Source organism: Gorilla gorilla, chromosome 1 (genome assembly GCF_029281585.2).
Source record: "Gorilla gorilla gorilla isolate KB3781 chromosome 1, NHGRI_mGorGor1-v2.1_pri, whole genome shotgun sequence".
NCBI classification, from domain to species: Eukaryota; Metazoa; Chordata; class Mammalia; order Primates; family Hominidae; genus Gorilla; species Gorilla gorilla.
Genome location: NC_073224.2, coordinates 222,667,853 through 222,689,556, shown reverse-complemented (window position 1 = coordinate 222,689,556; position 21,704 = coordinate 222,667,853). Strand labels below are relative to the sequence as shown.

Sequence of the window (21,704 nt, the reverse complement as noted above, 5' to 3'; positions counted from 1 at the left end):
CTCCAGAAGAATGGTGGATCCCCAGGTTCTGTAGTATCCAACCATGTAGGGAACCCATCTGGGACAGCAAAATTGGCATGAGTGGACATTCACCTACACCCTGTAACCGACATGCTGTGTGACTGCTGGAAAACAGCTTACCCTCTCTGGGTCTCTCTTGTGCCACTTTGAAATTGGGATTGGTTCTTTTGTTGCTGGCTTTTTTATTTTGAGGGCTATATTTGGACCCCTACACATGTGGGAGTGCTTCCTAAAAGATTGTTGAGTGACAGAAGACAAGCCTTGGGGTAGAGGAGGCTATGGTGGTCAGCCCCAGGTAACACCTGAAGAGTAAGGAGGAGGACAGAGTGGGCTCAAGGCGTCACCCCACAGGAAGTATCTGGAAGCTGTCCTGGGAGGGGCAGAAGGTACAATTTAAAGGGAAAGACTCCAGAGAGGCAGCCTGGATCACAAAGCTTTGAGGACAAGGTGGGCAGGGCTGCCATGGATGGCTGCGCAGGTTGTTCACTGCACAAGAGTGCTTGGGCATGGTGGCAACTATGATACAAATCATGTCTGGGGCCCTGCTGCAGAGTGGCATCTGCCCAGAGGGTGGGCAAGAGTGCCATAAAGGCTAACAGTGGCCCTGTGCAATCCCAAGAACCTGGGTTTGAAGGCCAGCTATGCGGCTTGGGACTTACCTCTCAGAACCTCCCCACACCCTTCTGTGAAATGGGGAAAGTAAGCCCTGCCTTGTGGGTCTGGTGGGGAGGTGTGTTGGGGACAGCAGCAACCACAGAGGCAGGGAGAGCTCCAGCCATGTTTCCCACCTCGGCTCAGACCTCAGCTTGCAGAGCCTGCAGGACTGCATGCGGATGCCAGAGATATCTATGGGACAGGTCCCAGGAGAGTGCTGGCATGGGGAGGGTCTCCCAAAGATTCTCCAGATCCCGACCCTCATCAAGGTCATGGCAGGCTGCCCACCCCCGCCCCACAGGCAGAGCTAAAGCTTAGCCAGCTTTTGAGGGCCATTTCTGGGTGTGGTAACGACACCTTTGCTTCTCCAGTGTGATGGCTGGGTAGAGCCATTGTGTATGGTTGTGCAGGTTGTTCACTGCACAAGGATGAGGTGGGTCTAGAGCCTTATCTGGAACTCCATTCCCCAAATAATCCTTTTTAAAATCTTTAAGCAAACTAAAAATATGAAAATCTATAATCTAACAAAGCAGCCCGCCCTGGCCATGTCTAGAACCCCTTCCTGGAGCCTCGTGGGTCCCACTGATCCCAAGGCATCTTATTTTGCCACAGAAAACCTGGCGCTGGGGCCCTGAGGGCTATGGGGCTATCTTGCTGGTGAACTGTGACCGGGACAATCACAGGTCCGCAGAGCCTGACCTCACCCACAGCTGGCTGATGTCGCTGGCTGGTGAGTGACACAAGGTGTTGTCTGGGGAGTGGGGAAGGGGGATGGAAGTGGATCCTGTTGGTGGGGTGGAGAAAGGGCGATCTCAAGAGGGCCACTCTCTCCAGACCTGCAGGACATGTCCCCAATGCTGCTGAGCTGCAATGGCCCCGACAAGCTCTTCGACAGCCACAAGCTTGTCTTGAACGTGCCCTTTTCTGATTCCAAAAGAGTGAGGGTCTTCTGTGCCCGGGGTGAGTGGCCTGACGGGGCCTTGTCCTCCTGGCTCCATCCGCATCTATCCTCTCCTCCCCCATCTCTCTCTCTTTTTTTCCATCACCTTTTTGTAACTCTCATTACAGCTTACAAACAACCACTCCATCAGTACCAAATATAGTCCTCAAGGAGGAGGTTCAACAACAACGAGTTCCATTTTATGGAGAGGAAAACCGAGGCTCAGATGCAGGAATTCACTGTGGCACAACCATCTGGGGTGGAGCAGGCATTCCAACCCAGGTGTCTTGGGTGCACCAAAGCTCCTCCTTTTACCATTGCCCCACCCCCGTTCCTTCCTCTGGTCAATCAGCGTGGACTGAACTGCATGCCAAGCACTGTCCAGGCAGGGAGGGCGTGAGAACCAGTGAGGCTGAGGCCCAGGCCCTGCCTCTGGCCCCAGAACCCGACTTTCTCACCAGAGTTTTTATTAATCAGCCTGTGGCTTAAAAAAATATGGCCAAGGCTGGGCGCAATGACTCACATCTGTAATCCCAGTACTTTGGGAGGTGGATTACCTGAGGTCAGGAGTTCGAGAGCAGCCTGGCCAACACAGTGAAACCCTGTCTCTATTAAAAATACGAAAATTAGGCCGGGCACGGTGGCTCACACCTGTAATCCCAGCACTTTGAGAGGCCGAGGAGGGTGGATCACAAGGTCAGGAGATTGAGAACATCCTGGCTAACATGGAGAAAACCCGTTTCCACTAAAAAATATAAAAAAATTAGCCGGGTGTGGTGGCAGGTGCCTGTAGTCCCAGCTGCTCCGGAGGTTAAGGCAGGAGGTGGAGCTTGCAGTGAGCTGAGATCACGCCACCGCACTCCAGCCTGGGCGACAGACTGAGACAGTCTAAAAAAAAAAAAAAAAAATTAGCTGGGTGTGGTGACTCATGCCTGTAGTCCCAGCTACTCGGGAGGCTGAGGCAGGAGAATCACTCAAACCCAGGAGGCAGAGGTTGCAGTGAACCAAGATCATGCCACTGCACTCCAGCCTGGGTGAGTGAACCAAGATCATGCCACTGCACTCCAGCCTGGGTGACAGTGCAAGACTTCATCTCAAAAAAAAAAAGAAAAAGAAAAAATTGGCCGGGCCCAGTGGCTCATGCCTGTAATTCCAGCACTTTGGGAGGCCAAGGCGGGAGGATCACTTGAGCCCAGGAGTTTGAGACCAGCCTGGGCAACATGGCAAAACCTTGTCTCTACAAAACATACAAAAAAATTAGCCTGTAGTCCCAGCTACTCTGAAGGCTGAAGTGGGAGGATCACTTGAGCCCAGGAAGTCAAGGCTGCAGGGAGCCATGTTCATGCCACTGCACTCCAGCCTGGGAGACAGAGTGAGACCCTGTCTCAAATAAATAAATAAATAAATAAATAAATAAATAAATAAATAAATAAATAAAGTACCACTCCTTAACCCCGGACTGCTCTTACTTGTTTTTACAAACAGCAACAGGCTTCTATCCCTTCCTGATTCCCCTTCACCCTTCGCTGTTCAAACTGACCCAGAACTTGTTGTTCCAGCTAAATGAGCCTGGCAGGAGCCAGAATGTTCCCTCCCATGCACCAGTGGTGGATGTTTAGGCAGAGGACTCAGCTTAAAAGCACTTAGTGTGACACCAGGGCGTAAGCAAAGTCTCGACAAGTGAATGGATAGCCTCTCTTGCCGTGTGCAGCTACTGATGTGCTTTCTGCATCTCTGAAATTCCCTATCTGGATATTTCATATAAATGGAACCATACAATAGGCTTCTTTTAGTTAGCATAATGTCTTCAAGGTTCATCCATGGTGTAGCATGAATCAGTGCTTCATTACTTTTCTTATGTTTTAGAGACAGGGTCTCACTCTGTTGTCCAGGCTAGTGTGCAGTGATGCTATCATGGCTCACTACAGCCTTGAACTCCCGGGCTCAAGCGATACTCCCACCTCAGCCTCCCGAGTAGCTGGGACTACAGACATGTGCCACCATGCCTGGCTATTTTAAAAAATTTTTTGTAGAGATGGGGTCTCCCTATGTTGCCCAGGCTGGTCTCAAGTGATCCTCCCGCCTTGGCCTCCCAAAGTGCTGGGATTATAGACATGAGCCACCATACCTGTCTGGTCATTACTTTTTATGAATTAATAATATTCCATCTTATGAATATATTACATTTTGCATATCTATTTATCCATGGGTAATTTTCATCTTTTGTGCCAGGTGCTTCCATCTCTTTATTTAGTTTAAAGTTTATATTGGCCTCATGAGAAAATGTTAGCCATTTTACAGATAAGAAACTGAGGCTTAGAGAGGTTGAGTCATTGAGCTAAGGCCATGCAGCTTGCACGTGGCAGAGCCAGAGAGGAACCCAAGCTGCTCTAACCACAAAGGGGGCTCTGTCCTGGATTCCTGGGCTTGCAGCCCCTCACCCCTGTCTCCTCGCTAGCCCCTGACTCTTGTTCTTCCTAGGTGGGAATTCTCTCTCGGACTACAAACAGGTGCTGGGGCCCCAGTGTCTATCCTATGAAGTTGAGCGGCAGCCAGGGGAGCAGGAGATCAAGTTCTATGTGGAGGGGCTGACCTTCCCCGATGCCGATTTCCTAGGGCTGGTTTCCCTCAGTGTCAGCCTGGTGGACCCGGGGGTGTGTACAGCACTGGGGGGTGGGCATAGAGGCTGAGGGGTTTGGGGGCCCAGTTTGCAGGCTCCAGGGCTGGGCAGGCTGGGGGCTGGGGGGGCTTGAGGCAGGTTAGGGGTCCCTGCAGGGCCCACTAAGTCCTCACTTTCCCTTCAGACCCTGCCCGAGATGACCCTCTTCACAGACACTGTGGGCTTCCGCATGGCCCCCTGGATCATGACGCCCAACACTCAGCCTCCTGAGGAGCTGTATGTGTGCAGGTGAGGCTCCCTCCCTCCAGCCCTCCCCCAAGTCTGGAGTACAGAGGTAGGGACAGAAGCTGCCTCAGGGCTGCGCCCCTCACTCACACCGATGGATTCATTGCGGGCACCCATTCAGGCAGAGCTGGTGGCAGGACAGCAGCAGGTGGGCTGGGGCCCCACCCTACCCAACCCTGACCCACCCTGCCCTGTGCAGCTAAGGCTCCTCCCAGGTCACTGGCTCAAGCTCTGGCTTTCCTGCCCATCCTGTCCTGTGGCTGCAGCCCCAGAACATCTCAGATTTAGTCTGGGCAGTGGAGCCAGGCCCTGCACAGGCTCCTGGTGGCCATCGGAGACCTACCCTCACTGTAACATGGGTATGATCCCTTGCCTGCTATGGACATGGGAACCCAGTCTCTGCAAGCCCGATCTCACCCAGCTTGCTGGTCCTTCTGCCGTCTCTCAGAATCCTCATCATGCCCTTGAGGGAAGGATCAGCCTCGATTGGCAAAGCCCTGCCTGGCCTCTGTGCCAGAGGTCAGACCACTGGAAAAAGCCACAGTTGAGCTGGACATAAGTTAAAAGGCTGGGAAGGGTGTGGCCAAACAGGTTTGCTCTGCTTCCCTGGGTCTAGGTGTGTGTAGGTGTTAAAAAGAGACTGTTCTCCTGCTTGCTAACCCCACCCTGACCCCTTTGCTTGGGCCAGTTGTGTGGAACAGGAGTAGATGGGGCTACCTGCCCCTCACTGCTATTTTAACCCAAAAGATTCAGCCCCAGGTCACCTCTGTGGTGACTTCCCTGACTCCCTGTGCTGGGTTAGGTGCCCTGCCTCTGGGCACCACTGCCCGTGCTTATGCCTCACCTTGCACCTGTCACCTGATATGATCTGGAGACTTTATCCATCTTCCCCATGGGCCTATGAGCCTCTCAAGGTCATGAACTGGAACCCCTGTATCCCAGAGGCTGCACAGGGCCCAGCACAAACTGAATCAAGGCCACTCACACCTCAGCCACAGTCAGAGGCCATTAGCATGCTCCCCTCTCCCTACCTTTACAGTGTGATGGACACTCATGGCTCCAATGAGAAATTCCTGGAGGACATGTCTTATCTGACATTGAAAGCCAACTGCAAGCTGACCATCTGCCCTCAAGTTGAAAATCGAAATGACCGCTGGATCCAGGTGGGAGCCGAAGCTGACTCCAGAAGAGAGCTGGGGGCAGCCCGGGAAGCCTGCAGCCTGGCTTGGGGAAAGGGAAGCCGCACAGGTGCCTGATGGACCCAGTGTCGCTAGAGAAGCCACGGCAGCCTGGGCCAGACCTCTGGGGCGAGGGCTTTTCCGCTGCCTGCATCAGCCCCAGCCTCCACTGCTTCCCTCCAAACGCTCTGGTCCCAGATGAAAGCCCTCTCCTGGCTGGGGTCCTAAGAGGCCTCACTTCTACCTCTGCCCCTCACCAGGTCTTAGGGAAGACTCGCTGCCCTGCCCTGCCCCAGGCCTGGTGGGGACCACCCTGTTCTGTAAACCACCCGAGAAAGGTCACCGTAGCTTTTTCATCTCTCCCCTCCCAGGACGAGATGGAGTTTGGCTACATCGAGGCCCCTCACAAATCCTTCCCCGTGGTCTTTGACTCCCCCCGGAACAGGGGCCTGAAAGATTTCCCCTATAAGAGGATCCTGGTATGTAGCGACAGGTAGAGTGCAGAAACCCTGGTTGGGTCCTCCTGGAGGGGCACCAGTGAAGTCTCATCTGGACCTAGTCCTATAGGGCTCAGAGAACAGGAAGAGGGGGCAGAAGGATACAGGAGGTGGGATATCAGCAAACTGGGGAGCCAGTGCAGAGTTTGGGCAAGAGAGGAAATGATATGCAAATCACATGCAAATAGGCAGCAGCCTGATTGTTCCTGTGTTGGGAGGGGCAGGTCAGCAGAGCTCTTCTGGATAAGAGGGCTGGTCACCAAGGGGGAATTGGCAGTGTGGTCAGCTCTGGGGAGACCAAACTGCCTTTTGGAGAGAATGCACCCTTCGTGAGCCTGCACGGCTCTGTTCTTAAGAGCTAGGGCCTCTCTTTAGGTGCCAAATGTTTTCTGAACACCTACTACGTGCCAGGCACTGTGCTACCTCCTGTGCACAAGATGGCAACAGCAGCACCCACTGTTACGTATTGAGTTCCAGGCACTGGCTCCTAGCTTTCCATGGCTTACCTTATGTATTCCATGGGGTACTCCTACAGATAAGTGCTGTCATTATTTCCTCTTTATGGATGAGGAAATCAAGGCTCAGGGAGGTTAAGCAACTTGCCCAAGGCCATGCAGCAAGTTAATAGTGGCACCAAGATGCAAAAGTAGGGGGGCTGTCCCCACAGCCCTGCACTCAGCCTCGAGGCTGCACTACCCCTTGAGGTGAGTCCAGTCTCTGCCTGTTTCCCGGCTCCCACTCTGCCACTGCTGGGACGGTGATGGTCCAGGTAGGAGCTGTGATGGGATGCAGTCTGTGGGCACACAGAGCAGGGACATTCAACCCAGCCTGGAGGGATCAGGTGACAATGAACCCTGTAGGTGAGTGCACCCGCCAGGGCCAGCGTGCTGGAGGGGGACCCACCTGACCTGCCCCGGGCTTGGCCTATAGGAGCCAGGGGATTTTTTCACTGATTTCTGCTCTCATCTTTATCATTTTCATTTTCTACTTTCTTTGTGTTTAGTTTGCTGTTCTTTTTCTGGCTTGAAACGGAAACTAAGATGTTTCAGCCTTTTCTTTTTATTTTATTTATATATATATATATATTTTTTATTATACTTTAAGTTCTAGGGTACATGTGCCATGTTGGTGTGCTGCACCCATTAACTCGGCATTTACATTAGGTATATCTTCTAATGCTATCCCTCCCCCATCCCCTCACCCAACATCAGCCTTTTCTCTTCCTAAAAAAAACACGTGTTTGTTTGTTTTTGAGAAGGAGTCTCACACTGTTGCCTGGGCTGGAGTGCAATGGCGCGATCTTGGCTCACTGCAACCTCTGCCTTCCGGGTTCAAGCGATTCTCCTGCCTCAGCCTCCCGAGTAGCTGGGATTACAGGTGCCCCCCACCCTACCACCACGCCTGGCTAATTTTTTGTATTTTTAGTAGAGATGGGGTTTCACCATGTTGTCCAGGCTGGTCTCAAACTCCTGACCTCGTGATCCACCCACCTCGGTCTCCCAAAGTGCTGGGATTACAGGTGTGAGCCACCACGCCCGGCCTACTTTATTTTATGAAACAGGGTCTTGCTCTGTCACCCAGACTAGAGTGCAGTGGTGCAATCCTAGCTCACTGCAGTCTCCACCTCCTGGGGTCAAGCCATCCTCCCACTTCACCCCCTGAGGAGCTGGGAGCACAGGCTTGCCCCACCACGCTCAGTTTAAATACACATGTCTAGAGCTCTGACAACTCCCTAGCAGTGCTGCCTTATCAACGTCCCATGAGTTTTAATGTGCTATCAAAAGACAGCAGATTTTTATGAATTTCACTTCAAAGTCTTGTCTAATTTCCACTTTGATTTCTTCTTTGATCCATGGATTCTTTAGATGTGTACTGCTTAATTTCCAAACATTTGGGGGAGTTTTTAGTTATCTTTGGTTATTGATTTGTCTTTAACCGCATGGTTCGCAGAGCCCGGGGGGATTTGTAAAAAGTGGACAGAGATCGTTTTTCAGGCACTAAGAGCCATGGAGTGGGAGACCCCCAGCATCTCCCCTCTACTCTAAGAACTGCCTCGTCCTGTCCTCACTGACCTGTCCTTCTTGGGGCGGGGGTCTCGCTGGTCCTTCCATAGGGTCCTGACTTTGGATATGTGACCCGGGAGATCCTGCTCCCTGGTCCCTCCAGCCTTGACTCCTTCGGCAACCTGGACGTCAGCCCGCCCGTCACGGTGGGCGGCATGGAATACCCCCTGGGCCGGATCCTCATCGGGAGCAGCTTCCCCAAGTGAGGGGCTGGGGTGGGAGGTGGGGGGGCACAAGGGAATGACTGCAGCATCCACCCTCCCTGTGCCCCCATCACAAACACTATTCCCCAGTCTGAGAAGTGATCTTAACTTCCTGTGTGGAATCCTGGAATCAAAGACTCGACAACCTAGGATCTCAGATTTAAAAGATCAGAGAATCTTAGGAGAAAACTCACACGCTTGTGGCCTGCGATCTTTTGGCCTACCTCATTTTATGAGCTTAATGAGTCACCAACATAAACAGATATCGGGGGGGCCTCCCATAAAAAGGCAGGTTTCTGGCTTCTCATGAAAAATTGGAGAAGCTGGGGAGGTGAGATACAGTCTGGCACAGAGACAGAGGAATAGACTCACTGACTTCTCCCACTAGGAAGTCAGAATAGCTTCTGTCCTAACCATGGCTTAAAAGGGCCGTGAGGTCATGAAGTTCCCAGGGCAGGTGGCTGTAGGTAAGCAAGTGATTGGCCAGGATACCCTGATGACAGAGGTGAGTCAGTGGATCTCACCCTGGACAGATGTGATGGAGCAGGAAACAAGGTATTTAGGTTTTAACGCTCAAACAGGTGGCGATGTCTGTTAGGTCCTGCTGAATGGGTGCACACCCTCCCTGCAGGTAACCAAAGAATGGGGTGTGCAGTTCAGGGTCCTGGTGGGTCCCCCTGTTTCCTCCCTGGAGATGACACCCACTGCAAGCCCTGGAGATCACCTTCCTGTTTGTGGGGTTTTTGCATAGCAGGGGTGCCCCCACTTGCCCCCCAAGCCCTGGCTGACCATCTGGTCTCCAGCCCATAGGAGTCAGGCAGTGCTGAGAAGGTCACAGCCTCACCTGGTGAATCTGGCAGCCTCAGAGCTCTGGATCGGATGAGGCGAGGCTTCCTGGCACCTACCCAGGCACGTAACTGGGTGCCCAGACAGGATGCCTGGGGCTGAGACTGGCCAGGCGAGAGGCATGTGCTCACCCTGTTGGTGACTCATGCCCAGACACTACTGTGTGGGCTGTTCTACCCACACCCTTGGGGGCAGACGGTCCTTGAGGCCTCAGGACAGTCTTTCTCTAACTCAGGGAGGAACCCGTGAGGAAGGAGCACAGGCTTTGGAATCAGATGGACTTGGGTTTGAGTCCTGGCCCTGCCACTTCCCAGCTACATGATTTGGGATGAGTCCCCCAAACCAGTGTATACCACAGTGCCTGGCACACAATAGGTACTCAATTAATTCACTTAAAAATATTTATTGTATGCCAGGCACAGTTAAAGGTAATGGGGATACATCAGTGAACAAAACAGATGCATTTTAAATGAGCAAATTATTTTGTACTCTATGCCTCAGTTTCCTTATCTTTAAAACGGGCCTGATGAAAATCCCAGTCCTAGCTACAGAATCAGCATTACTGGGGATAAAGAATTCGTGTCAACCACCTCTTGAATGCTTAGGTATTTTTCAGTTGGCCCCAGTAGTGGGGCTGCTTCAAAGCAGGTTGGAACTAATTGGAAAAATGTATTGACCACCTACTACCTACTACGTGTCACACCCATAGTGCTTTCCCCAGGCTACCTCATTTAATTTCTACAACAACCCTGTGAGACTGAGACCATCATTATCCCCACTTTACAGATAAGGAAGCTGAGGCTTGGAAAAGTTAAGTTACGTGCGTTCTTTCATACATTCATTTACCAGTTCAGTAAATATTTATGGAGACTTCCTATAGGCCAAGCCCAAAGTCTGATGCTGGGGATACAGAAATGGCTGAGGAGCTTGCCCTTGAGATTTAGAGTCTAATGAGGGAGACAGGCAAGCAATGGATCAGAGAGGGGATCACATATCATCCCACGTGCGTTGTCCTAGAAGGCTTCCTAGGGGCAGCCAACGATATTGACGCTTCTTTGCGAGGCCAAGGTGGGTGGATCACCTGAGGCCAGGAGTTTGAGACCAGCCTGGCCAACATGGTGAAACCTCGTCTCTGCTAAAAATACTAAAATTAGCTGGGCCTGATGGTGCACGCCCATGGTCCCAGCTACTTGGGAGGCTGAGGTAGGAGAATTGCTTGAATCCAGGAGGCAGAGGTTGCGCTGAGCCAAGATCATGCCACTGCACTCCAGCCTAGGTGACAGAGCAATACTCCGTCTAAACAAACAAATAAATGAAGGAAGGAAGGAAGGGAGGGAGGGAGGGAAGGAAGGAAGGAAGGAAAGAAGGAAGGGAGGGAGGGAGGGAGGAAGGGAAGGAAGGAAGGGAGGGAGGGAGGGAGGGTGGGAGGGAGGAAGGGAAGGAAGGAAGGAAGGAAGGAAGGAAGGAAGGAAGGAAGGAAGGAAGGAAGGAAGGAAGGAAGGAGGCAAAGTAGTGTGGAGTGGACCATGTTGCAGGCAGAGGGAAGCGCTCAGGCAGAAGCCTGGAAGCCAGAGAAGGTACAGCTCAAAGGAAAAGTTGAAAAAGCTCGGTATGGGTGGCATGTAGATGGGCAGGGATGGACTGGTAGGACCTCGGGCAGGAGGGGGCTCTGCGGGTCCAGCTGGGGACAGAGTTCAGGGAGAAACCAGTCTGTTCAGATGCCTCATGGGGCAGTTCTCTCCTCCAGGATCCTTGGGACCTGGGCTCAGGAGCAGAGAGCTCAGAGGATGCAGGCTCAGGGGCAGAGAGCTCAGAGGATGCAGGCTCAGGGGCAGAGAGCTCAGAGGATGCAGGCTCAGGGGCAGAGAGCTCAGAGGATGCAGACTCAGGAAGGGGAGGGGCTCCTTGGTGTTCTCCAAGGACTTTGCTCCCTTCTCTGTCCCAGGCTCCTGCCCCAGTCTCTATATCACACTGCAACACATGGACATCCTTACCTGTCTGCTCCCACAAGCCTCACGAGCCAGTGAGCCAAGCCAGGAGCCTTCTCTCAAGGGTGCAGGGGTCTGCTCTGGGAACTCCCAGGCACAGAGCAAGGACCCCACATGGGAAAGTGAGGGGTCTCCTGTGTGGACGTGTCCCCATTCCATTGGCTGTTGGATGGAAAACCAGGAATGAGGCCTTTGGTGGACCGATAGGACCTGAGGTTTGAAAAGGGTTGGCTACGTATTAGGACCACATAGCAAGTTAGCAGTACGGTCAGAACCCAGGTCTCCTTCTACCTGGGCTCCAAACTCAAATTTAGCACCTCAGGCTGCTGTCCAGTGACCCTGCCTTGGTTTCTGACCTTAGCAATGGACAAAACAGACAACCAAACATTCCGGCAGAGAGAAACAGACAATAAGTGAACAAAACAAATAAGTACCTCCAATCATATGTATGAATATAGTATGAATGCATGAACAAATGCATATAACTTTAATTTTCTGGGCCTCAACTTCCTCACCTGTAAAATGGGGACAGTAATAGTCCCAACCCCACAGGGCTGTCATAAGGATTAAATGAGGTAGCCTGGGTAAAGCATGTGTGTGGCACATGTCAATAAACGTTTGTCTCAGCTTTGCTGAGAGTCTGCTGTTTAAACAAAGCCTTGAAGGAAAAGAGGCAGTTAGGCCAAGCACAGTGGCCCTCACTTGTAGTCCCAGTGCTGTGGGAGGCCGAGGTGGGGGGGGTCGCTTGAATCCAGGAGTTTAAGACTAGCCTGGGTGGCATGGCGAAACCCACCTCTACAAAAAATACAAAAATTAGCCTTGCGTGGTGGCACATACCTGTTGTCCAAGCTACTCAGGAGGCTGAGGTGGGAGGATCACTTGAGCACGGGAGATTGAGGCTGCAGTGAGCCATGCACTCCAGCCTCTAGGCTGGGCAACAGAGTGAGTGAGACCTTGTCTCAAAAAAAAAATTTAAAAAGAGAGAGAGAAAGAAAGAAAAAAGAAAGGAAGGAAGGAAGAGGAAGAAAGAGAAAAGAAGGAAAGAAAGAAGAGGCAGTTAAAGATGTGGCTACTTAGGAGAATATTCCAGGGTGTAGAAACAGCCGTGCAAAGGCCCTGAGGCAGGAGCAGGCTGGAGACAGCAGATCAGCAGGGAGGCTGGTGGGCCTGGAGCCAAGTGAGCAAGGAGGGGCGCAGTGGGGAGTGAGGCCGGAGAGCTTGGCCGAGCACGCTTCAGATGTAACTTGGAGCTGGTATTTGTATGTATATCATAGGGTCATCAGGAGGATTAAACAAGACACTTACTGCGAGGACCCTAAGGACAGCACACAGTAGGTGCTCAAATGCACACACAAATGCACAGTCCATTCTCTGCTGTCTTGGCTTCTCCACGCTCTACGCCCCACGTTTAAAGCGTTCTTTGAGCAATTCCGCCCCCTGGTGGCAGATCTGATGATGACTCAGGCAAGGCCTGATGCCTCTCAGGCACAAGGTGACTGCCCGCCCTCTCCCTCCTGGCCAGGTCCGGTGGGCGGCAGATGGCCAGGGCAGTGCGGAACTTCCTGAAGGCACAGCAGGTGCAGGCACCCGTGGAGCTCTACTCGGACTGGCTCTCTGTGGGCCATGTGGACGAGTTTCTGACCTTTGTGCCTACCTCTGACCAAAAGGTGCGTCCCCTCCCTCCCTGCCTGAGCCACCTCTGCCCTTGTCTGACCTGATGGGATGAGTCAGGGCAAAGCCATCTGGAACCAGCTTAACCCTGTGCCCCGAGTAAGCTCTGGATTGGGACATTTTCTGGGTCAGGGCACCCTGACACGCTCATCCTCACACTTCCAGGGTATTTGTGCTTGGACCCAAATCCCTTATCCAATAGTCAGGAATGATATTGATAATAATTGGTAATATTTATTGAGCACCTACTATGTGCCAGATACTCACGTTTTAATTCATTTAATCCTCCAACAAGCCCGTCAAGTGGGTGCGATTATTATTGTCCCATTTTACAAGTGAGGAAATTGAGGCTCAGAAGGGCAATTAATCCATCCAAGCTCACCCAGCCTGCAGGTGTCAGGATAGGATTCAAATCCGGGTTCTGGGCCTCTACAGTAAGCTTTGCAGAGGTGGCTGGGGAAGGCATGGCCAGGGAGCCAGCAGCCTGGGAGAGGAGGCTTCCCAGTGACCAGTGGTTACAGCTCTGCTAGGGACAGCTCTGACAGTGAAGGAGGAGACATCTGAATTGGGTATTTTGTTTGTTTTTTGTTTGTTTGTTTTTCGAGACAGAATCTTGCTCTGTTGCCCAGGCTGGAGTGCAATAGCGCGATCTTGGCTCACTACAACCTTCATCTGCTGGGTTCAAGCGATTCTCCTGCCTCAGCCTCCCAAGTAGCTGGGATTACGCCACCATGCCCGGCTAATTTTTTGTATTTTTAGTAGAGACAGGGTTTCACCATGTTGGCCAGGCTGGTCTCAAACTCCTGACTGCAGGTGATCCGCCCACCTTGGCCTCCCAAAGTGCTGGGATTACAGGCGTGAGCCACCACACCCAGCCCTGAATTGGGCCTTGAAGGAAGAAATCAGAATGCCCTGGTGGGCAAAATGCGAAGGGCCTCCAGGGAGGGAGAACAGCACAGACAAAGTTCTGGAGGTGGGAACCTGCTTGGAGGACCGGGAGAGTTGCAGACAGTGCTTTGTGGCTGGGGTGCAGACCGAGTGGGAGAGGGGAGTCCCAAGAACTGTCAGGCCCCTCCTGAGTCCTGAGTCTGGGGTCTCCTGTGTCTAGGGGGACCCTGTCCACTGAGCCATTCTCCCTCCCTCCATGCCAGGGCTTCCGGCTGCTCCTGGCTAGCCCCAGCGCTTGCCTCAAACTCTTCCAAGAGAAGAAAGAAGAGGGTTATGGGGAGGCAGCCCAGTTTGATGGTGAGTGCCAATGACCCGGTCACCCCTGGGGGACCCTGCCCTTTCATCACCATCCTTGGGTACAGCCCCTGCACCTGCAGATCTCTCAGCTGGACTCAGAACCCAACACCCACTCTCTGTTTCTTGGGTCCCCAGGTCCTCTGATGGGTGGGGGAGTTCCTGGGCCACACCCCAGGAGAGGAAAGGCACAGGAAGTCATGAGTGCCCCAGGTGCCAGTCAATGCCAGGCACGTTCTTATTCTCGCTCCCATTTGATCTCTCTCCCCTCTTCCTTATCCCTGTTCACAGAAGTGGAAACTGAGGCTCAGAAAGGAGAATTGGCTTGGCCAGGGCTATGCAGCCAGGGAGCAGCAGGGCTGGGGCCTTGAGAGAGGAAGGAGGAGAAGCCAAGCTTGGTCAGGGCCCCTCTGCAGAGCTTCCTGCAGGAGCTAACAGACCCTCCAAGGGTTTGGTTGGCCCATCTCCCCTCCTTATCACAGCCTCAGTGTTCTCATCTGGGGAATATCTGGGGAACAGAGCATTGGAATGGATGTGGTGCAGACATCCACAAGGATAGCCCTGAGTTCAAATCCTGGTCTTGGCATTTGCTGGCTGTGGTATCAAGGGTGTGTTCTGAACCTCTCAGTGCCTCAGTTTCCTCTTCTCTGAGTTGTAGATGATAATTAATCCCTCCTATAGTTGCTTTAAATATTAATAATACATTAAGTAGGATGCCCAGAGCATGGCAGACATTCAATAATGGTAGCTGTGCCATAATTATTAGGCTCCGAGTCCAGAGTCACTTCCTGAGGGGTTCCTTATCCATCACCAGGTTTTCCTTACAGCCATGGCTTGGTCCCTTCAGGGTTCTCAGTCTCTGGCTTTCTCTGTCCTGGCTTCTGACCCTGGCACTGAGGTAGGAGGGAAATCCTGGCCTGGATTATGTAGCCCCAGGCCAAAGACGGCCTCCAGGCAGTGCTCCCTGAGCTATGTACTGTCTTTCTCTTCTTGCAGGGTTAAAACACCAGGCAAAAAGAAGCATTAATGAGATGCTGGCAGACAGACACCTCCAGAGAGACAATCTTCATGCACAGGTGAGAGGCAGGACCACCAGCTGCTCTAAGGGGTCCTTTCCCTTCCAGGGAGAAGAAGCCCCAGGAACTGGGTTGGGTCAGAGATTCAGCGCTGGAGCTCTCATGGTCCTGGGGGCTGCTGGGGTCTGCAGGTGGGATAGAGCCTCTGCCTTCAGGAACCCACAGTCTGATGGAAGAGACAGAGCCATGCCCTCAGGGAGCTCCCAGCCTAATGAGGGAGACTTGGCCCCACTCTGGGGCAATGACCTATTTTCACAGAAGCAAATCTGAGCCTCTCATCTGAGAAGTCTGGTGAAATGCAAGAGACATGGTGGGGAAATAGGACCTTGCGGGGCCCAGAGGTGGGGTGGGTAAGATTCAGGGGGATCCTGTGAGAACAGGTGAAGCAAGGTGTCAGGAAGGGGCAGGGCTCACCTCAAGGATAAAAAATGCCTGCCCCATGCAAGGTGAAGGGGCTAGCACAGAGTCGGTGCTCAGTTAATGGGAGGAGGGCCCTTACCCCTTCCCGGTAGTGCCCAGCGCTTTCTCCTAAGCTGCTGAGAAGGGACAGGAGCATCAGCCATGCTGTGGCTGGGGCTGGGACAGTGTGTTGTGCTGACAAGAACATTTGCATCCAGAAACTGCCTGGGTTCGAACCCCAGCCTTGGCACATCCTAGCCTTGTGCACTTGAGCAGGTTGCCTGAGCCTCAGTTTCCCCCGGACAGCAATGGTTTCTATTGCACAAAGCTGTTGTGAGGCTTCAAGGAGCTAGCGGGCCCAGAGGGCTCCACACGGGCCCGGCGCACAGTAGGTGCTTGGCCAGTGTTATGCTCTTCCTAGTCCTGGGCTGCCCAGCTGCCTCCTTCCCCAGAAATGCATTGACTGGAACCGTAATGTGCTGAAGCGGGAGCTGGGCCTGGCAGAGAGTGACATCGTGGACATTCCCCAGCTCTTCTTCCTGAAAAACTTCTACGCGGAAGCCTTCTTCCCAGACATGGTGAGAGCCCTTGGGCAGGGTCCTGCTGGGGGGTCTGCGGGGCTCTGAGAAGAAGCACTCCCTGGCCCAGGGCAGGCTGGTGCAGAGGCTGGAGGGCCCTGCGGACCTCTCCAGTGTCTGTTTTTGTGAATATAGAGAACATTCCCATCAGTAGCTCTCAACCAGGGCAATTTTGCCCCCAGGGGATTTTTGTTGCCGCAGTGAGGTGCATGCCCCTGGCATCTGATGGGTGGAAGCCAGGGATTTCACTAAACATCCTACAGAGCATAGGATGCCCCACCACAAAGCACTTTTTTTTTTTCTCACCCAGATGGAAAAAGAAAGCGTGGTTTGGTTCCAAGTGTTTCAGGCTTCTGTCTCTGGGTCTCAGCTGCCTGCTGTGTTCCCCGCCACAGCCCCTCACTTGCTGCTCCCCAGTGGGGGTCCTGTGTCAGGCAGGCAGGGCAGGAGGGGGGGCGGTGGCCTCGCTGACTCTCATTAACAGGGAGCTGACAAGGAGATGAGCAGATGTGATCTCAACTGGGAGGGGCCTGAGCGATGCTATCGGGGTGGGCCTGGCCCAAGTGCCCATTAACCTCTTGGGAAAGGATGTTGGGGTGTTGGCAGCTGGCAGGGATGGTCCCCCAGGATGGGAATAGACCCTCTTTCTTCAGACTGCGGTCTTTAGCTTGAATCCCTCTCTTGGGACAAGCCGAGGGTTGGAAGTGAATGTCAGAATCGGGATGGAATCAGGGTTGGAAGTGAATGTCGGAATCGGGATGGAATCAGGGTTGGAAGTGAATGTCGGAATCGGGATGGAATCAGGGTTGGAAGTGAATATCGGAATCGGGATGCAGGTTGCAGGAGGTGGGGAGGGCCAGTGTGCTTTCCTGACTCCTCATGGGGTGATTCCAGCCTCTAGGTCCTGGCAGAGACCCCCAAGCAGGATTTCTCGACTCTGTAGCTCTACTGCTGTTTTAGGCTGGATAAGCCTTTGTTGTAGATGCTGTACTGTGCCTCGCAGGATGCTTAGTGGCCTCCCTGGTCTCTACCCACTAGATGCCAATAGCACTCTCCCAGATGTGACAACCAAAAATGCCCTAGTGGACAAAATGGACCCTGATTGAGAACCACGGCTTGAAGGCAGTGTTATCTGTTAGAACATTCTGTGCTGATGAAAATGTTCCACATCTGCACAATACAGTCCAGTAGCCACTCAGCTACCACTTGAAATGTGGCTAGTGTCAATGAAGAACAGAAATTGTAACTTTATGTAAGTTTAATTTTAATTTAAACAACTGCATGTGGCCAGTGGCCACTGTGGTGGACAGCAAAGCTCTAAGGGACTGCTAAGCTCTGGTTCTGGCTGAAGGTGGGGGGAGGGCCTAGGCTGGAGCGCGTGTGACTGTGGCCTGGCCTCCGTCTGCCGGAAGCCCCTGCCTGTGGGTCATCCTGTGGGGATTCCCTAGCTTCATTCCAGGCTCTGCTGAAGGATCCCAGCTTGTCTTCACTGGAGGGTCCCATAGGGAACACCCAGTTAACCCCTTGGTTTGTCATATGGGGAAACTGAGGCTTAGAAGGAGAGTGGGTCATGTGTCTGAGGTCACACAGTGAGCGAGTGGCGGAGTTGGGACCAGCCCCCAATCCCATGACTCCTCATTTAGGAGGAAGCAGAGGCCTGGCTGGCTCTGGCCCTGGTCCTGGTCCTGGTCCTGGCTCTTTTCTCCTCTTTCTGCCCTTTGCCCCCTGCATGCCCCACCCCCACTCCCACCCCAGCATGTTCTGGCCCATTAGTGGGCAAAGAGGTAGTTCAGGGCCAAGGCCAGGGGACTGACCTTACGGGACCCTCCAGCTTTATGTTTGTCCCTGCCATGGATGAGGGTGGGGCAGACTTGAGGGTGGGGGGCAGAGCACGGAGAGTTTGAGGGCAGAGTCCAGGACAGGCTCACCCCAAACCCAAGACAGCCCAGAGCCGCCCTCTAGAGAGAAGGTCCGGAGTCCCCTTTGAACACCAAGGGTCACCCCTTATGACCTCTTGCCATCAACCTGGGCTGAGATTTCCTCTAAGAAACCCCCATACCACTGCATGGGGGAGAATTCCCATCCCCAGATTAGGGCCCCAAGCCAGGTCCACAACCAAGGGAAGGAGAGGTGTCCCCAGAGTTAAACTCAAGTGTCCCCAAAGGCTTTCAGCCCCTTCTCCCAACTCCTCAGTCCCACAGGTGGCCAGATAAAAAGAGCATGGATTTTGGCACCAGCCAGATCCAAGTCCAAATGTCAGTCTCATCACTCTCTGGCTGTATGATTATGTGATTTAACCTGTCTGAGCCACAGCTTCAGAGGGAGGCTGTGGGATTTAGTGATGATATATCTGGCACATAAAAGATGCTCAATAAATGCTAACAATGATCAGGGCTGCCAAACACAGTTAAGCAAGCTGTGCACAGCAAAAGCACACCACACTTTGGAAGACATCCACACCACAGACCTTGTAGGTGTGTATATTTGTTGTACAAGTTTCTGGCAGATGACAAGAAAATCTCTTGTTCTAACAAAGTTGCTATAATATGACAATTTTCTCATAGATGAAAGAAAGAGTTGGAGACTTTTTTTTTTGTTTTTTGTTTTTGTTTTTTAATGTACAAAATTCCTGGTAGCCCTGGCTGTTATTCAACCTCATTTCCAACCCTGAATCTTTTTCTCCTCTGCTTTCATAGGCCCTAACTCTTGAGCAAACTCCAGTCCTAGAGCCCTTTCTAGGCTGTGGCTATGGCCAACCCATTCCCCAGGGCCTGTCTCATTCTGGCAAGGAAGGGGTGCCAGAAGCACAGCACTCACAGCCAGACAGCCTCCCTCTTGCCTTTTCTCTTTTGCAGGTTAACATGGTGGTCTTAGGCAAGTACCTGGGCATCCCCAAGCCCTACGGGCCCATCATCAATGGCCGCTGCTGCCTGGAGGAGAAGGTGCAGTCCCTGCTGGAGCCTCTGGGCCTGCACTGCATCTTCATTGATGACTACTTGTCCTACCACGAGCTGCAGGGGGAGATCCACTGTGGCACCAATGTGCGCAGGAAGCCCTTTCCCTTCAAATGGTGGAACATGGTGCCCTGAGCCTGCCCCCACCCGCCATCCTCTCTGCCCTCTTGCTGGGGAATCCTGCCAGGGTGAGGGCAAGGAACAACCACCTGGCCTCCATTCTCTTGGTGGAGTCTTGGCACTTTGCAAACATCCTGGCCACCGTGGGCACCAGGACACAGGGATGAATACCACCTACCCTCGCCTCTGGAATGGCCTACCCAACCCGAGAAGAATGCACCTCATTCTTCCCTGGCCTCTTTCCCACCCACAGCCCCCAGAGGCTCTAGATCAACAATGTTAGCATGTTCGAGAATGGCTGTGGGAGGCCTAGGGAGATGGGCCCCACTTAGAATTGCTCCCCCTTCATTCTGATGCCTCCCTGGGGAACAAGGATAATGACTTTGCATCTGCACCTGGAACGGGGCCTGGGGGACCTGGGGTCTGGTGTGCCAGGCACCAGGCTGCCTCTGCTCTTGGAAAACTAGGAAAGGGGATCAGAAACATCCTCTCCCCGCTCTAGGTTTCTTCTCCCAAAGGGGACCCAAGGCTGTGACACTTACCTCCACCCCCATCCAGCACCCTTCAGCTGTGTGTGGACAAACAAGGACAGAAAAACCCAGTGTCCAAGGGCCAATTTAAATAGAAAAAAAGACAACAAAATTTTAATAGCTGACTCTGACCTCAGAAGAGTGATTGCTACCTTTCTGGAAAGACTTTAATTACCAGAGCTGGCTTCTCCCAGCTCAGAAATGCTGAGAGGCCAACGTGAGGCCTGAGGACACACAAAGGATGACGGGGCAGGAGGGGATGAGGTCGGGGCAGGAGGGGATGAGGTCAGGGTAGCAGAGTGTGTGATGACGGATTTGGGGGCCTAGAGGTGTCCGTGGTTCCTGGGCTGGGATTTTGGACTCTGGATTTGAAGGGAGCTGGAGCTTCCAGATGTAGCAGGGGTTGGGGGCCAGATGTTAGAAGAGGGTGTGTGTGTTGGGAGGAGATTAGGTTATCTCTGAAGGTAGAGTTTAATTTCCTTTAATAGTCTTTAATTATTCCCCTTCATTCTGCAGGCAGTGGGAGGGGAAGGCTTGCCCGGTCTCTCTCAGCAACCCAGGGACCCTGCACATAGCTTAGGTTTCATCCCTGAATAAACCGCTGTGCAGGCCCATGTCCTCTCCCACAGTAGGGAAGACAGCTGCCACGGGAGGTTAATAGCCCTGAGTGAGGTCACTGAGACATGCACAGGCAGGCTGGTTCAGCTGGGCTGCAGGGCACGGGCAGGAGGAAGCCAGCCTACCCTCTTCCCCCACTGCCAGTGAGGCCATTGTAGGGCAGTTGGCCCTAGGGCTTCGGTCCATCTAGGTTTTCGGTGGCCCCTGCTGAGACCTCACACTGAGCCAACTACTGTCACTCTTTTAACCAACAAAAGCTAGCCTGGAACTGCTATGGTTAAAGTGGGTGAGCGGGAACCTGAAAATCCCCTTCTGGAAGGTTCTACAGAACTCTATTCGCAAGCTCCTGCTTTAACCTGAGCGTCCTCTGCTCAGGATCATACCCCAGCCTGCACTGAGTCAAGAAGGAGAAGGAGGCTCTGAAGGGGCCGGGGGTGTGAGCTGGGGTTGGGACTCCCCTGAGAAAGAGCCGTGGGTAGGAAGGGAGTGAACATTGCAGAGATAGGGCTGGGGGTCGGGGCCACACTGAGTGTGGGAAGCTCTGGAGTTGCTGCTGGGCCATCGAGGGGCCCTGGTGTTGGCTCTGAGAATGTTCTGGGTGACCAGTCACCTACCTTCTGATCAATAAAAATGTCGACATGCATTTCTTACAGGGCTGTCTACCCAGCCTGTTTGTTGGGTTGGGGAGGAGGGGAGGAAAGCGGAGAAGCCTGCTTCCAGTTCCACCCACTATGCAGCTTCTTGGCTCAATTTCTGCTGCCACAGGCAGCCCCTGCTCAGCTAGGAGAGCCTCACAGTGCCACGGCCAGTGCCAGGCAGGCTGATTCAGCAGGATGACTGGCACATGCCTCTTGCTCTGGGGCTGATGGCCCTGCTAAGATGGAGATCAGATCAGGGGAGGGATGGGTCCTGCCTCTTCATCTCTCCTCTCTTCCTTCAGCATCTCCTCCATCTCTCAGGGACAACAGGTTGGGAAGGCAGCCTGGGCCCTATTAACAGAGGTGAGAGTTCCCCAGCAGGGCTGGTTGCCAGGGCCACAGGCCACTACGGTTCCCTTTCTGGTTTTTGTTTTGTTTTGTTTTGTTTTCTTTTGTTTGAGACCGAGTCTTGCTCTGTCACCCAAGCTGGAGTGCAGTGGTGCTATCACAGCTCATTATAGCCTTGAATTCTTGTGCTCAAGCGATCCTCCCACCTCAGCCTCCTGATTAGCTAGGAATACAG

General features: G+C 53.1%; 1 protein-coding gene across 1 annotated transcript in view; it reads left to right on the top strand.

The window, feature by feature from the left end:
• Positions 1-21,113, top strand: part of PADI1 (peptidyl arginine deiminase 1) — a 40,490-nt gene extending 19,377 nt beyond the window's left edge. The window contains exons 5-16 of the mRNA XM_004024768.5: positions 1,288-1,405; positions 1,510-1,635; positions 4,097-4,269; positions 4,420-4,523; positions 5,560-5,683; positions 6,070-6,177; positions 8,309-8,460; positions 12,818-12,962; positions 14,118-14,211; positions 15,205-15,284; positions 16,136-16,261; positions 19,117-21,113. Coding sequence (XP_004024817.4) covers positions 1,288-1,405; positions 1,510-1,635; positions 4,097-4,269; positions 4,420-4,523; positions 5,560-5,683; positions 6,070-6,177; positions 8,309-8,460; positions 12,818-12,962; positions 14,118-14,211; positions 15,205-15,284; positions 16,136-16,261; positions 19,117-19,350 — 1,584 coding nt within the window. The 3' untranslated portion in view covers positions 19,351-21,113. The remainder of the gene's footprint in view (positions 1-1,287; positions 1,406-1,509; positions 1,636-4,096; positions 4,270-4,419; positions 4,524-5,559; positions 5,684-6,069; positions 6,178-8,308; positions 8,461-12,817; positions 12,963-14,117; positions 14,212-15,204; positions 15,285-16,135; positions 16,262-19,116) is intronic.
• The last annotated feature ends 591 nt before the right edge of the window (positions 21,114-21,704 follow it).